We start from the raw sequence: 17,918 nt of genomic DNA, 5'->3' as shown, positions 1-17,918 counted from the left end.
GAGGAGTTGGAGGCGGAGGAGAAGGAGAGGGAGGAGGAGGAAACGGAGAGGGAGAAGAAGGAAAAAAAAAAAGTTTTGGCACAGTCTTAGTTTGGGTTTTCCCAAAAGCAGACCCAAAATAAGAATTCAAGTACAAGTCATTTATTTGAGAAGTGATTCAAGAAACACCTGTTTGGAAATGGAGACACTGGCAGGGAAGGGGAGGAACCAATAAGGGAGGTGTTTATTCAGCAAGTTACCACTGAGAGTCACTGAGGGTTAATTCCACTGGAGAGCTCTGGAAAATGAGCGCCGGTGTGCCATGGAGTTCCACAGGCACAGGGACGTGGGAGCTGAGGTACTTATACACCAGCCTCTTCGATCATTAGTTCAAGACTGCTCTTTGGTGGTGGCAGTTCCTCCTTTCTCTGGACTACACACGGTTCGAGTCGTACCTGGTGAGCAAGCCGTGTAGGCAAAGAAATGCACGGGCTGGCAGTTAAAAGTCAAGACAGTGTGCACTAAAATAGTATGGGCGAGGGGATCTGGGTGGGTAATGGGCAGCATCTATGACAGACACTCTGTAACTTAGTGTGGAAGGTATTGAATGTATTGAACAAAGGACAGGGAGGCAGATTTCAGATCTGTGGAGCGTCCTCAAAATGCATATGCAGCTGCCCAGCCCTTCTCCCCTTCCTAGACCTGAGATCCTAATAAAATGAATCCAGTTCCTTCCCCTTGCCCTGAGACCTACTGATTAATGGAGGCATAAAGACCTGGCCAAGGGATGTGCAGTGTTTTCCACTCCTTTGGAGTTTGAGCTCTGATCCTTGAGAAGCTCTTTTGCTACCGACGAAGGTTTATCATTGAGTTCTGTCCCACTTTTGCTATAGTTTCTCAGTGTATTTGTTAGCAGTTGGTCTTTCAACTGAGTTTAGTATTATTTGTTGAATTTAGAGCCGTGTCCTCTTACTATAGGGAAAATTATGTGGGGATTCCCAGCTTCCTCTTAGAAACCAAAATAGTAAACTTGCTCTTAAGAAAGGGATTTTCCAATATGGACTCTTAATAAAGAGAGTTGGAGTTTTCTAAGACTACTAAAGGCAACTTTGGAGATTACTAAAAAGAAACGCAGAAGATAAATCAAGTAAGGAGGCATTTAATACGTGTGCAGTGAATTGGGGATTCGAGGTCACATCTGCCAATTAAGCAAAAACTGTGAGAAGAAATATTTCAGCTTTATTTTCCTATTCTGTACAATGGCACATAATAGTACGCCATAAATATCCAGAAGCTCCTTAGATCCTTGGCATTTCGGGTTTTTTAAATTGTAATTTGAAGTTCTTGGCCATGCATTGTTAAAAATCATCTACTGGGGGAATAACTGATGTGATTTTTCCCACTAATTCAAAGCAAAACAAAACATAAATCCACATTTTCTTTGATTATGTGACTGTTGTGAATTCAAAGTTGCACGACTTTTGTTTTTCACCACCTTAACAACAATATCATGTAGGCCATTAATTGCTAACCCAGAGTTATGTTTGTTTTTTTTTTCCCTTGAAGATTAATTTCCTGATTATCTACCTCAGAATTTTCTTTTATTGATCAACCGGAGGTGAAAGCTAACAAATGAACCCTTCGTGTTGCAGAAATGGCAACTTGCTCAGCATGGACCTCCTGGCCCTCAGCTGTTCGGAGTGTCCCCGTGGTATTCAGGGGGTATAGGTTGTCCAGAAGCTCATCCTTTGTTTTGGGGGAAACTAGGCTGGAAGCCAAGGTTGGTGTGTCCCTTCCCACCCCTGCCTTACTTCCTTTGGTGCCAATGCAAGTTTTACACGGTCTGCAATGTTTTAAATAATTACCTGATAAATGATATTGGTGACAATAACTTCTGTTTAGTGAGCACCCACTATTTCTGGGGTTTTTTAATATGCCTTATTTATTTAATCCTCCCCCACCACTTTGGACGAGATAAGTTTTGCTATTTAAGTTTTGGAGATCATGAAGCTAAAGCTTAAAGATTTTGTAAATCTTCTGGGGTCACCCAGCTAGAAGTTTTGGTGTATGATTCTGCTATTTAATTTCATTAACTAGATTATTAGGAAGAGAGAAAGCTTGCAGAATTTTGGTCTCTCATTGTGTCTCCTATCCTGTGATTCCATTAGTCTGCTCTTTAATGAGACTTATATGTATACTGGTTTTTATTCAAGCTAAAATTTGAATTCAAACCATTTTATATGTAAGTGGAAGGATTTTAAGCCAGATTATTGCTCTAATAAAAACTTAATTATTGTGTAGATCAACATAGTACACTATGATTTGTTATGTTTCAGCCTGCACTCTATGATGCCATTTCTAATCATTTAAAATTCTCAGAAAAACTGAAAGTTATTTTTGAGTCTGACTTACTGAATATGTTATAAGAAAATGCTACAGGTGGGGCTATAAATAAAATACCTTATATTATATTCATCACTCCTCCTACGGTTATCACAAATTCATAGAAAATTCTCCACACTTGTAAATTGGGAAAAAATATGAATTTTTTAAAAAGTGTGACTCATTGATCATCTCAAGTGTAGCTGAGGAACTGACATCAGTGAGTTACTAGAGCCATTCCAAAGAAAATAAAATTGGCAATTGTTAGCATCTCCTTTAAAAGTTTTTTGACCTCATCGTTGTTATTGAGTGTCTGCCTGACTATAATGATAAATCTGCATTTCAAGTATCTGGTGCATAATTAAAATGTACTTCAGTAACATCCAGCATTTGATGGATTTCAAGTTTTCGGCAAAGCACTGGAGGAGCTTAAATCAACCGGTTTTTACTGAGCGACTCCGATGAACCTTTAATATCTTGAGCTTGTTGGGCTGCTAGAGCAATCACGTCTGTTGATTCGCACCACAAGTTATCTGTTTGGTTTCCATATATAAGTTTCAGTCCTTAATTGGTCCTCCTGTGAGTTTGTTTTTATCCCTTGAAAACTGTTTTTATAGTTCAGACTAAGACTGTATTCCAGAAAACATCCTTCCCATCCCAAACAAGAGTAGTCACGCATGGGTTTCAGGAAAGGTACGTGGTCCAGGATGGCACTAACCTCTCTCTGGGGTAGGAGAGCTAACGGAACACACTTTGGCACCACTTGGAATGACCTCTCACTCATGGCCTGGGATGGCCTTGGAGTCATATGTGCAAGGCCGACAGTAATAATTTTGCTTCATATGAATGTTCTTCCCCGAAATGTACACAGAGGAAAACACTAAGGGCAAAAGCTAATGTGGATTCAGATAAAGTAAAATTATAGACCACCTGAGAAATTACATAGAAATATAATCAGGTTCAGTGACAGTGGTTTGGGATTCAGAAGACCTGGATTCTTTTACATACACACACACACATTTTGGGAGTAACTACCTGGTTATGTCATATGGAAGCAAAGCGCAGAAAACTCAAATCAAACCGTCTTTTGCAAGATAACTGTGAAATCCAAAGGCATTCTCACTTCAGGCATGGCTTGATCAAGGCTCAGATGACGTTATCATATTATTTCTGCACTGATTTTTTTGTCTTTCGTCCCTCTGTGCCAGCTGTATCCCTAATCTTTTCCCCTCATGGTACTAAGATGACTGCTGTAGTTTAGTCATCCAGATGTTCCTGTTTAAGATCAGCAGGAAAAGAAGGCCTTTGCTTTCCTCTTAACTCACATAAAAGTCCTGTGTGCCTTGTCCACACCTGACAAGTGATAGGACTATGGTTTTGCCCATTTGCACTTTAAAGGATTAGGTCTTCGTAGCAGAGGGGGCATGTCCTGCATTGTGCTCAGAAGAGGATGGGGCAGACAGGCCCATCTGTGTATTTGGCAGTGGTAAAACAGCAATGATACCAATAAAACTTGACATCTATATTGTGGTTTTTATATGTCAGGCCTTGTGTTTAAGTGCTTCACTGTGAGTTTCCTCATTTAATAACAGATCTGAAGTCATCGTTTGGACAAAGGGAAAGCGGGTCCAGAACAGAGTAGAAAAGGCAGTATTAGGTGTTCATTTGTGGAAAGGGGTTATAAATTTGAAGTGAAAACAGATGACTCATGAGATTTTTCTCTTAGCAGTGTTCACATGATAAAGTGAAAGCAGAGAAAAAGCAAATCTTTTAGGGCATGTTCTGTGGAGACATAGAAGAGCAAGGGAGCTCTGGGTATTTTTAGAGATGTTCTGATAACCATGGACCATGTGATCTACGCTGAGATTGGAGTAGAAGAGTAAGGACAGAAATGAAGCCAGGAAAGGGCTGATCGGTAGTTAAGAAAAGTGGGGAGAGCGGGAGGCAGGTCATAGGTGGAGAGGTGCCTGTGTAAAGAGAGCTAGAAGAAGAGGACGTGACATCTCTGAAGTCGGGATTTCAGAGGTGGTGCGGTTTCCTGGTAGTGACAAGGTCCAGGGTAAGGATACGTGTCTTAGAGAAGGACTAGAGGAGAAAGAAGCTTGATGGAGAAGAGAAAAGCAAACAACTGACAGGCCCAAGTGTTGGGTGACCTATCTGTGTGAATGACTAAAATGCCAGCCCGAGGAGAGCAAATGTGATGAACGAGGAGCTAAAGGAGGTAATGAAAGGGATGAACAGGAGATTGGTAGACAAGGCGAGGAGACGAGATGCAGTGGAGAGAATCTCAAGGCCAAGTGACTTTCAAAGAAGGGTGGGAAGGGGCTGGAAGTAGCAAAGTGGAGCACGGACACCAGACCAGCATCTCACTCTGAGGTATATGCAGTGTGGTTTAAAGAAAATAAATAAAAAAATTTTAAATGTATCCTATTTTTAAAAAAAGATTTTTTAAAAAAATTTATATATTCACAAGAGACACAGAGAGAGAAGCAGAGACACAGGCAGAGGAAGAAGCAGGCTCCCTGCAGGGAACCCAATGTGGGACTTGATCCTGGGACCCCAGGGTCACACCTTGAGCCAAAGGCAGACGCTTAACCCCTGAGCCACCCAAGTGCCCCAAAACCTTTTCCCCTTAATCACAGTGCAGAGAAACCAGTGTCCTTGTAAGGCAGCCAGATCAGTCAAAGCAAAGAGGTAAAGGAATCCTCCTAAGAAGAGATGGAAGCTCCTGGGAGATTTGTTGACCAGAGACTTAAGTTTCCAAGAGTCATAGAGGGAGGTTGGAGAAGCAGGACACAGGTAGGAGATGGAGTTGGATCAGAGGGTGTCCACAGCTACAGGGATCCGGGAGCTGATTCCTGACTTCAGCGGTGCCTCAGGGAGGAGGGCCAGGACCCCCTGAGAGGGAGGCGAGCGGCCCGCAGTGTGACAGGAACCCTGCTAACGGGAGGAGGCACTGCTAATGTGGGGGCCACCTGAGCTTGTTCACTCCTCTCCTTAATCTCCTGGAGGAACAGAACTAGGGCTGCTGCCTCAGTTTCCCCACAGAAAACATGACTGTGCAGAGCAGCCCATCCCACCAGGGAGATAGGAACTGCTCAGCCAGAGGTAACAAGACAGCTGAGGAGCACCACAGTAATAAAGAGAGTACAAAGCAGAGAGCAGCTGGAAAAGAGTGGTTGAAAAGGTGGACCACAAATATTAAGGAAGAGAAGCTTTTATGCAGTGGAAGTTTGTAAAAGGGGGGAGAAGGAGCCAGAAGTTGTTGTTGTTGTTGTTTAATAAAAAGCTGTTGTTCAGCTTTAGTATGAAAAATATAATAGTGTAAATCAAGAACAACAAGTGAGATAAAAGACAGAATGATACAACAAAAGACAAATGTATGAGCTGGAAGATCAGCTTGAGAAACTCTTTCACTGTCAGCCAGAACAGGTAGAGAGAAATCATAAAGGACACAACAGAGTGCCACTGTGTACCTATGGGAAGGGCTGGAAAAACAAAATGATAACGACAGAACCCTGGTAATTCCAAATATTGGCAAGGATGCTGGGAAACGGGATCGCTCACACATTGCCAGTGGGGACGTAAAACGATATGGCCACTCGGGAAAGCAATTTGGCAGGTTCTTTTAAAAATGAAACATGCAGCTACCATGCGACCTAACAGTTGGCTCCTCGGCATTCATCCCGGCGAAGTGAAGACTTCCATCTACACAAACACGTGTGCACTAATGGGTATAGCAGCTGTAGACTTATAGCCCCAAACTGGAAATAACCCATATGTTCAATGATGGGTGAATAGTTAAACTGTGGCTGAATATTCCATACTATAGAATACCATTCTTTCGTAAAAAGGAATGAATCACCGATACATGTAACAGCTTGGATTGATGTTAAGGGCATTATGCTGAGAAAAAAAAATAAAAGCCAATATTAAAGTTACATACTGTATGATTCCATTTATCTAACATCCTAGAAATGATAAAATTCTAGAGATGGGGAATAGATAAGTGGACGCCAGAGGTTAGGGCAGGGAAAGGAGGGGGGAGGCAGTTCTTTTTGGTGATGGAATATTTCAGTATTTTAATTGTAGTAATGATAAGAATGACTCGCGAGTGATAAAATGTCATGGAATTTTACACAGAGACCTTTTAAAAATCTGCACATGCCCAAACTGGTGAAGTCTAAGTCCTGTAATCTGGTTAATTTTATTGTGCCAGTCAATTTCCTGTTTTGATAATGCCCTGTGATATGTGAGATGCCACCACTGGGGGAAGTTGGGAGGTGCGTGCATGGACCTCTGGGTACCACATTTGCCAATCTTAGTCTGTAAGCATTTCAAAATAAAAAGTTTTTAAAAGAGGGGGGAAAGTATAAAAATATAGCTAACAGAATGAGTGCCACCAACGGGATAATAGGAATCGCAGGAGAGAAAAGAAATAGGAGGGAATATTTGAATAAAGCATGAAGACAGATGTTTTAGAAATAAAGAAAATAATGCATACCTCAGACTGAAAGCATTGGTGGGGATGCCCGGGGGGGCTCAGGGGTAGAGCATCTGCCTTTGGCTCAGGGCATGACCCCGGATCCTGGGATCGAGTCCCACATCCGGCTCTCAACAGGGAGCCTGCTTCTCTGTCTGCCTGTGTCTCTGCCTCTCTCTCTGGGTCTCTCATGAATAAATAAATAACATCTTTTTTAAAAAATGAAAAAGAAAAGAAAGAGTTTGTGTACAGTAATTTCCCCTTTACCCACACGGGAACCTTCCAGGACCCTCAGGGGATACAAACCATGCACAGTACCAAAACCTATGTGCACTATGTTTTTTCTTGTACATAAGCCTTAAATGTATAAATTGGGCACAGTGAGAGAGGAACAACAGGAACTCCTGGTACAACAGGAGAGTTACAGCACTGTACCCTAAAGACGGTATGTGAACGCGGTCTGTCTCTTAGGGAACTTTACTGTACGTATTTGGGACAGTGGGAGGTGATAAAATGCCTGCATCTGCGTGACAAGATGAAGTGAGGCGAGTGACGTAGGCCTTGTGACAGAACTGAGGCCATTAGGGCCTTCTGGTGATTCGTCAGGAGGATCGTGGGCCTCCCACCGCGGTTCACCACAGGGGACTGAGACCGGGCTAAGGGGCACTGGCAGGCCGCTGGGTGAGCTGCTGAGTACTCGCCAGTGGGCCGGCGACACTTAAGACACAAAGGCGATCCTCAAATGACTTCAAGGGGCTACCAGGAGGAAGAAAAGGTCACTTACAAAGAACCAGAGTCTTCATGACCTCGGACCTGCCGCAGCAACAGTGGTGGCAGCAGATAGAACCACTACCAGTGCCCGTGCGGCCCCCCATGGAAACGCAGTGAGGAGCAGCAGCTGTAGGAGACACTTGACCACACAGCTCGCAGGCAATCGGGTAGACAAGACAGCGGAGATGTGGAAAATCTGAACGTAGTTAATACGCTTAGTCACTGAGGTATAGATACCAAACAAAGAATGGTTTGTGAATATTACGTTTCTGCCTGCAAACGGAACATTCATCCCCCCAAAATGTATTCCATGGTTAAGGCACAATATCAAGAGCTGATGTTCCTTGACCATAATGAAATAATACAATAAAAATAATTACATATGGATAACTTTAAAAATCACATGTGTTTGGAAACTGAATATACTAAATAACCCTTGGGTTAAGTTGAAATCTGCTTCAGAAATTTTTATGTCTTTCAGAGAACCTTTATTGTATGGTTTTCTTCAGAGGGGCTAGTGTTTATGAGCTGTACACTCAGCTGTTTTATGACTTCTGCTGCTAGTATGTGCAGACCACTTTTTTCCATTACATTTTCTGGTTAGATATTACCGGTGTATAGAAAACTCTTCATTTTTGACGTGGATCTTGAATCCTGTATTTACTCAGTGCTCTTCTAATTTCAAAATCCACATTATCTTGGCTTTTCTAGGTGGTCATGTTCACTCTTCCTTTCCAGGATTTACATTCTAGTTCCTATATCTCTTCGTGCCGGATATCACTTCTACTTAAAATGTTGGCTCCTCCCGGTCTTATTCATGATTTGAATTGGAGAACTTGTAGTGTCGTGTCCTCCATTTAATGTGTTCCTTCTGGAAGATCTTTATCTCATTAAGGAAATTTCCTTATACTATTATTAATAAGAATCAGGAATGGAGACCATCCTCAGCATGTGGGTTCCTTCTCTAAGAAGCTGGCTGCTCCGCATCTCTCTAGCTTAAAACAGGGAAAAGGGGAAACAATCTGAGGAACACATACTCAGTCCTTTGTGGGTAGGAGCCTGGAGTGGCAAACATGACCTCCATTCACATCTCATTGGCCAAATATTACTCACATGGCCACATCTAGCTGCCAGGGAAGTGAGAGATTCACTTTTTGCTGGTCAACCTGTGCCTCGCTAAAACACTAAGACTATAGACAATTAAGAAACCAGATATTGAAGGACAGCTAGGATCACACAAGGCCGTCGTATGCTTTGTTCCTTTCATTTGTTAACAAATTAAAAAGTATTAATATATTGTCTAATGTTAAATCACCCTCACATGCCTTAAATCCCATGTGAAGATTCTTTTACTGTATTGTTGGGTTCTATTTGGGAGTGCTTTATGATTTTTACATCTGTGTTTATTAAAAATAACTTTAAGTGGTACTACTCCACATTTATATGATATTTTGCAGTTTTAAAGATCAGTTGCCGTACATTGTGACACAAGAAGAGATGATAATCAGGAGCTGACCGTAAAAAAAAAAATAGTAGATATTAAGTACATAAATAGAAAACATCTACAAATGGAACACTGCAGCCTTTTCTTCATTATTGCCTACATTCTAAAAGGCCCTCTGTAGAGAATAGAGAGAATTGAAAACGGGTTTTTGATCATATGAACCTAGGAGGGGTGTTATCACCCTCGGAGATGCGTGGGTAGGATTGGGGCAGGAATGGGGCAGCCACTCCGTAAAATGCTAGCATGCTGCTGGTGTTCTAGACGTGCTTCCGATGCAGTGTTTAAACAGCCTGGTTTTGAATTTACAAGTCAAGGGTTTTCTGGTTATTAAGCCTTTCTCAGCTCTCTGAACCTGTGTTTTGATCCTTTACTATCTGCATACACCAAATTAGATGATGGCAGTTGCACTCTCTCCGGGAAAGGAAGCACTACAAATACAGCGGCTCCTGCTCTTTGGCCGCTGGGTCGTGTGTGTGCTGGGCACACGGTCTCACAGGGCCGAAGAGCTTTTCCAGAATACACCAGAATCGCATAATAGCGAGCGCTCAGAAGTATAAAGCGCCTGTGGGAGGAAAATAAGTGGTCAGCTGACATAATTTCGCCAAAGAGGCACTCCGCATTGGCATGACTGGGCATCACCGAGAACACAGAGTCACCCCGATAGCAGGCAGGGCCTCTTTGCAGATTCTGCCCCCACAAAGTAGGCTTCGTGCTAGTCCCCCTCCCCTGAGCCCCAGAGCCTCCCAATGTCCTAGATCAGAGCTACTCGGGGCAGCCTGTAACCGAGATGCTCAGGCTTTCAGCCTCTCCCCCGCCTCCCCCTGCTCCCCCCCGCCCCGCCTCCCTCGCTCACGCTTGCAGAAGCAGTGACACGACAGTCAGCCTGGGGAGAAGCTGCTGGCTTCCCCCGACACTGTGGCTGCACACTTCAAGATGAAGCAAGGATCAGAGAGCTGCCTCATTACTCACATTGCTGCACGTGCCTCGTTGGAGCATCTAAGACCCCGTAGTAGCCTTGGCCCTGATTTTGTGCATTGATGAGACTGACCAGATAATTCACGCAGATCCACTTCACCGTACTGGTTTTGGATAAACCTACATGCCTGAATTCTTAGTGACTATTTCTGTTGGGATAAATGCATACCCTTTTTACCATGCACAATAATCCATAGCCTAAAGCACTTGGAGAAATATCCAAAAATCCATTTTTTTTTACCACCATCAGCCCTAGAAAGATGAATAAAGTCAAGGTCTAGACAAATAGGACTGCTCCACTGTCATTTTCACTGTTTCCCCTTCCAGCGGCTCTCCTCTGTCATGAAGCTACACCAGGGGTACAAACAACACGGGCAGGGTTAACTAAGCACTTAGGTTTAAATGCTTTAAAATAGTTAATTATACTTTACCCTACAGGCAGAGACAGTTTTCTCAAGTCCCTAAAAATGGATGATGAGTGATTTAAAACTTTGTGGATATCCAAAAGTTGATAGCCTATTTTTATCTATTTATTAAAAGATTTTATTTAGGGCAGCCTGGGTGGCTCAGCGGTTTGGCGCTGCCTTTGGCCCAGGGTGATCCTGGGGTCCCGGGGTCCCGGGATCGAGTCCCACATCAGGCTCCCTGCATGGAGTCTGCTTCTGCCTCTGCCTGTGTCTCTGCCTCTCTCTCTCTCTCTCTTATAAATAAATAATAATATTTTTTAAAAGATTTTATTTATTTGAGGGAGAAAGAGCATGAGGGGGAGGAGGGGGCAGAGGGACCAGCAGACTTCCTGCTGAGGAAGCCCAGATGGATGGAGATGGGACCCACTTGGGGCTTTATCCCAGGACCCTGAGTTCATGACCTGAACCGAAGTCAAGTGCTTAACCGAATGAACCACTCGGTACCCCTGGTTGCCCACTTTTTAAAATGCTGAGTTGAGGTTTGACCTTTCACTGTTAGGCTCCATGGTCTTTTTTTTTTTTTTTTTAATTTTTTTTTTTTTTTTTTTTATTTACGATAGTCATACAGAGAGAGAGAGAGGCAGAGACACAGGCAGAGGGAGAAGCAGGCTCCATGCACCGGAAGCCCGACGTGGGATTCGATCCCAGGTCTCCAGGATCGCGCCCTGGGCCAAAGGCAGGCGCCAAACCGCTGCGCCACCCAGGGATCCCGGCTCCATGGTCTTTTAAGTATAATCAGATAGTAGGAAAATTGTTGGGAGGAGAGTTACTGAAGACCAAGTTAGGCCACCCGATGATAAATATGTTAAAAACTGCACAGCTAAAGCAGGCTGAGATAGGTTTGCAAAAGATAGGTCAACCTTACTGTAAAACAAAATCCGAAAGTAGATATAAACATATATGAGAATTTAGGGGAAAAATAAACTGCATCTTGTCCATCTCCTCTCTGCCCATCATGTTATGAAAGCTCAATAAGTACTGTTTTGTTACGAAATCACATCCGGGTTAAGATTTAAATGTGAAAAATTGTGTTTTGGAGAAGCAATTTTCGATGAGTACTTCTATCAGCTTGAGTGAAGAAGAGCTTTCTGAGCAGAGAATCAAAACTGGAAGCCATAAAGGAATATATTATAAAATTTGACTACTAAAAACATGTAAAACCTATCTATCATGGTGGGCATAGCGTAATGTATAGGACTGAATTGTCGGATCACTACGTTAGACCTGAAAGTAATACAGCCCTGGATGTCCACCACACTTCAATAAAAATAAATAATAAAAAGGATTGAAATAGAAATGGAAAATGTGGAACATGTGCAAGTCTGAGCATAAAGTCTCATAAATAACCCCAGGACCTCATCCTCAAAAATCTCATTCTAGAGTCATGAATAGACACGCTTTAAAAATACAAATAAGGAAGTAAAATAAATGAAAAATTATTTATCCTACCACTGCATAAATACCTATAAAATAGCTACAGCCCTGGCATGAGCCTCAGCAGCCCAGATTAGTCCAGTATACACAGATCATATTTCTGTATAGACAAAACCTCTCAGCAGCCTTAATCCCTCACAAAACCTCAGACCACAGGCACCCATTAGCCAAAGTAAACATGAAAGGAGACGGAGCATCCGAATTGTCAGTAAATTCTGCAGAATTGAAATTTAAGCCGTCGGTTTCAGTAATTCCCAGAAATAATAGTCAAATCTACATATTCCGTGGCTTTGTGATTTTTATGATTGGGCCAGTACGAAAGCTTGAGGCATATTTAAAAATACGCGATTGATGTAGCACACAGAGGTCCCTTTGTACGTAGTTGGCTCTTAAGGTATTTATTCAGTGAAATACCAGCGAGGAATTTAGGATTGAAAACTTGCATAGAGATCAGGGTCGAGTGAAAGCCCTAAGTAGCCCCTAGGAGCTTGCAGCGCTCCGAGCAGAGGTACTCTGGGAGCTCCGTCTAGCTGAGTGGCCCTGGCACGTGAACAAAGCCCCCTGGAAACAGCGCCAACAGCGCCAGTGGTGTTTGATCTCGTGCCGAATCGCATCTACAGCATCCTAATTGCAAATTTGCTCCCTTGAATTTGCAGCGACCCCAGGTGAGGGCTATTTCCAGAGAGAAGCAGGGCTCATGAAGAGCCTCGCGGGCCTGCACTGGGGGGATCCCGAAGAACCCATCCTGGTGAAATTGCAATTAATGGTCTAGTTCAAGTGTCAGCCACAGTGACACGCTGAGTCGATCATTTTCGAGCTGGGGTCACACACTTACCACACTTCCTGTAGAGGCCCCAGAACTCCTCACTGAGAGGCTGTGCCTCCTACATCGTCATCAAGGACACGGACAATAGCCCAGGATAACTCAGACCCCCCCCCTCAACACCACCACCACCACCACCACCGATTGCCACTTTGGCTGCAAACTACCCAGTAATGGGCCTTGTGGTAGGAGTATCTGGAAGCTGAGGTATCATAAATTTGAAAAATTATGTGTGTGGTCTCCATCTTCCCTTTGCTGAGTGTGAGGATACCCGAGCTGTTTACGTCGAATTAGATAAAATAAGCAGAAACGAGTTCTGAGGCCGTGATTTTGTGTTTACAGCTCATCAAAAACCCCCATTCTGGCTTACTCTGGGCGCTCCGTGTAGGAGAAAACTGCCCTAAACTGGCAGAGCTCTGTACTTGAGCAGCCCCAGGGCCACCGGATGGGGGGGAGAGGGGGTTCGCAGACAGGTGGCCTAGAACTGGGCGTTTTGGGGGGAAGGTGCCTCTTCCTTCCTCCGGGCTCTGCAGGGTCCACGGTGAAGGTGGGAGGGCTCCTGAAGTCAGCAGGTTCCCTCTGGTTTAGCAGGAGCTGAAGGAGCAGAGCATCTCCCCCTCCTGGCCCTGCGGTGCTCGGCTGATCTCCTCCCTCTCTCTTCCCCTTGTCCTCGTTACCCTCTCCTTGCCCCTGTCCCAACAGGCGTAGAAGACATCGTGGCAATAATGATCCCTGAGCCGAAGGGGAAGGAGATAGTGAGCCTGCTGGAAAGGAACATCACGGTGACGATGTACATCACCATCGGGACCCGGAACCTGCAGAAATACGTGAGCCGCACTTCGGTTGTGTTTGTCTCCATCTCCTTCATCGTCCTGATGATCATATCCCTCGCGTGGCTGGTGTTTTATTATATCCAGAGGTTTCGATATGCAAATGCCCGGGACAGGAATCAGGTGAGTAGCAAAGAGTTTGTTAAAACTTAAAAATTCTTTTTTTTAAAAAAAATTCTTGAAGAAGTAATACACATTACTGTATAAATTTTGGGAATCACAGGAAATACTGAGATAAAACCCAAATTACCTGCTATCTCCCCACTCGAGATAAAGATTCTCACCACTGGCCGTCTAGTTTTTCAGCTCTGTGCCAAATATACATGTTTTGATGTTTTCCTAGTATCGCTCTGTAACGTGGAGGCACTTTGTCTTGTCACACCTTCCTGTGTTCGTTTTGTGGACACTTATTTAGGCCCAAAATAAAGAGAGAAAGGGGAGTGAGCTGAGATCATGCTAATAGTGGCAACATTGTGTGGGAAGAGCCAGGGTTTTCCAGCGAATGGAAGAAGAAAAGAGATAAAAAATAAAAAACTTTTAAAGAGCAATTCATAAAATAATAAAGAAAGAAAGAAAGAAAGAAGAAAAGAAAAGAAAAAAGAAAAGAAAAGAAAAGAAAAGAAAAGAAAGAAAAGAAAAGAAAGAGCAATTAATTTTGGAACAGATAATATGTACACGTGGTGTAAAATGCAAAAGGCATAAGATGGTGTGCAGTTAAAATAATGGCGTTCTGGTGTCTGTCCCTCAGTTATCCAACATCCTCCTGGAATATCTTCTCTTCCAGGGATATTTTATGTGCTTCCAAATGGCCATTTTTAAACAAATGATAGCACACACACTCAACTCTGTACCCTTATTTCTCACTTTTGGAATTATTCATTTCCACACTCAATTCAAGCTGCCTCCTCATTTTTAATGACTATAAAATTCCACTTGCTGCATACTTCACATTGATTAAACCGGTTTTGATTGATCAACATGTTTTCTCCTACCCAAAAAAGAAAAAAAAAAAGTAAATGTGACACTAAGCACATTTGTGGATATATCTTTAGGGTAAATTCTGGAAGTTTAACAGATAGGGCAATGGTATATGTATTTTAAACTATGATAGATACCGCCCAAAGTCTGCCAAAAAGGCTGAACCAATTTTTACATTAACTAGCAACATATTGGGATCCCTGGGTGGCGCAGCGGTTTGGCGCCTGCCTTTGGCCCAGGGCGCGATCCTGGAGACCCGGGATCGAGTCCCACGTCGGGCTCCCGGTGCATGGAGCCTGCTTCTCCCTCTGCCTGTGTCTCTGCCTCTCTCTCTCTCTCTGTATGACTATCGTAAATAAATTTTAAAAAAAAATAAAAAATAAAAAATAATAACTAGCAACATATTGTTTATGCTAATATAAACAAAGTTGTTATAATACTGTTTATACTAACATACACAATAATATACCAGTTATACTGTTTCCCCATATCCTTGACAAAAGAATGATAGGGCTTTTGGCTGCGTGCAGTTTGATGTTAAACATGGTATCACATTTTTCTTATCACAAATAATGTTGACATCTTTTCAAGCAAAATAGAAAAAGTGAGTATTTTTCCTCTGGAGTAGCTACTGACCATTTTCAGTTGAGCTGTTGATCATTTTCTTCCTGATGTGTGTAAGTCAAAGAAATTGAAGAGAACACTATTAGTCAAAGGAATTCACCAATGTAAGATTCAATTTATCTTCCTAATTTGTCATTGCCTTTGATTTATCTATGGGCGCTTCTTGCCATGCCGGAACTTGGAGATTTTACATAAATGAATTTATCTTCTTATATAACTCTTGAGTTTTGTATAATAAGATCTTTCACAGCCCAAGACTGTAGAAAAAAACATCCTCTCATATTTCCATCCACTACTTTTTATTTCACTTTTATGATTACGTCTTTCATCTACAGAGAACTTCTCTCAGTGTAAAGAATCAAGTAGAGAGCCAACATTATTTTATTGCAGATGGCCTACCTATGAGATTTTATAACTGGTATTTATTCAGTAATTAATCTTCCTGCCCGTCATATGCAGTGTCCCCATTCAGCATATACTAAATACCCGTATGTATTTGGTTTTGCTTCTGGGCCCTCAATATTATACCATAATCTGTCCATTCATACTCCAGTACCATACTACTCTGAGTGCTTCAGCACTTTTATATTGTCTCATATCTCTTCATGCTAATCTTCCTTTATTATTCTACTTTCACTTTTTTATGTCTGTTTTTATATAAATTTAGAAACACTTTTATCTGTTTGAGTTTATAGGATAATTTATAACCTTATGTTGTTGAATCTTCCTTAGTATATGTTTGCCCTCTATTCAATGATTCTTTTTGCCCCATACTAGCATTTTTAAATATTCTTACTTTCAAAAATAATAATAAATAAATAAATATTCTCACTCTTACACTTTTTTCTTAAGGTTATTCCTAGGTATTTAATAATTCTGTTATTATAAATGAAATATCCTTTTTCATATAGGAAGGATTTAGGGTTTTGTATTTTTACTTTGTACATTATTATAATGTACATATTTTATACTACATAATTTTGTAATTTATATATTTTATAATTTGTATTAATTTTGTAATGATTATAACATGCCTTATTATTATCTTAATTCTTTTTTTTTTAATTTATGATAGTTACACAGAGAGAGAGAGAGAGAGAGAGAGAGAGAGAGAGGCAGAGACATAGGCAGAGGGAGAAGCAGGCCCCATGCACCGGGAGCCTGACGTGGGATTCGATCCCGGGTCTCCAGGATCACGCCCTGGGCTAAAGGCAGGCGCTAAACCGCTGCACCACCCAGGGATCCCTATTATCTTAATTCTGATGGTTATATTAAATAGTATTGTATATAGGCATGTTCTAAGAGTTCTGTATATACTGCATACTTAATAGTCTTAACAACTCTGTAATAGGATTTTATTGTCTCCATTTTATAGAGGAAATGAAGAGGTCAAATAGCTTGCTCAATGTCACACAGCTAGTTATTAATAGTCCGTAACGGAACCAACAGCAGGGCTTCAGAGTGCACGCTCTTAACCACTATATTGAAGTATTTGTGATTGTTTATATTAGTTTATCAGGATTACATAAATAATATGCACAGTCAGTAATAATTTACTTCTTTCAGTTTTTAAACCTTTTTTTTTTCCATTATCTAATTTCATTGGCTTGTACCTCCAGAATCAACTAAAGTAATAGGGTAACACTGAATATATTCCTCTTCATTAAGCATTTATTGGGAACATCCCGAGTTTAATGGGATTTTTAAAAATCATTTCTCCATTTTATTATTTTCCCTTATAGTTTTCTAGGTTGAGATATATATTTTTTCATGTTAAGTAAAGGTCAGGCTACTCTTATTTCATTCAGAGCTTTTAGTCAAGAATGGAGATTTAATTTTAACAAACAGCTTTCAACAGCTATGGTCTGAGTTTTTTCTCTTCTGTTAATAGGAGTGTATTATTGTAATGCATTCCCCAATATTAGGCCATCCTAAATCTTACATATATACTATTCTTCTAACATATGCTAGATTGTATTTATATTTTGTTTATTTTTTACCCTGTTTTTCATATGTGAAATTCATCCATAGTTTACATTTCTATCATGTTCAGGTAACAGTTATACAGGCTTTTATAAGGAATTTGCAAATTTTCTTCCATTTTTTTTTAAAGATTTTATTTATTTATTCATGAGAGATACGTGGGGTGGGGGCCAAGACACAGGCAGAGGGAGAAGCAGGCTCCATGCAGGGAGCCCGACATGGGACTCGTTCCTGGGACCCCAGGATCACGCCCTGGGCCAAAGGCAGGTGCTTAACCACTGAGCCACCCAGGGATCCCCAATTTTCCTCCATTTTTAGTAATCCAGAATGGCAGTGTCCAACATGATACCCACTAGCCATGTGTGACCGTTCAAATTTAAGTTAATTGTAATGAAATAAAATTTAAAATTCTGTTTCTGTCACACCAGCTACATTTCAAATGTCCTATATATGTACTGCCATATGGTAGCCATTCCCATCATTATGGAAAATCCTATTGGACAGCCCAGCTCAAGAGCATTTTAAATAGGACTGGAATTAGCTGATTCTTAAAGTATTAATAGAAAGTTTCTGCAAGCCAGTAAGGTCTGGGTTGTTGTTTAAAAAGACAGCTCTTTGAATTTTCCTATTTTATGACAATTGGTTTGTTTAAATTTTCTATAGCCTCTGGAACAGTTTCTAAAAA

At 41.6% G+C, this 17,918-nt stretch overlaps 1 protein-coding gene across 1 annotated transcript in view; it reads left to right on the top strand.

The window, feature by feature from the left end:
- The window catches only part of RNF150 (ring finger protein 150), a 239,388-nt gene that overhangs the window by 129,910 nt on the left and 91,560 nt on the right, over positions 1-17,918 (top strand). The window contains exon 2 of the mRNA XM_055317069.1: positions 13,521-13,771. Within this exon, the coding sequence (XP_055173044.1) occupies positions 13,521-13,771 (251 nt within the window). The remainder of the gene's footprint in view (positions 1-13,520; positions 13,772-17,918) is intronic.

This window comes from Nyctereutes procyonoides, unplaced genomic scaffold, assembly GCF_905146905.1.
Source record: "Nyctereutes procyonoides isolate TBG_1078 unplaced genomic scaffold, NYPRO_anot_genome, whole genome shotgun sequence".
Lineage (NCBI taxonomy): Eukaryota > Metazoa > Chordata > Mammalia > Carnivora > Canidae > Nyctereutes > Nyctereutes procyonoides.
The sequence above is the reverse complement of the archived record's forward strand: the minus strand, read 5'-3'. Positions and strand labels throughout refer to the sequence as shown.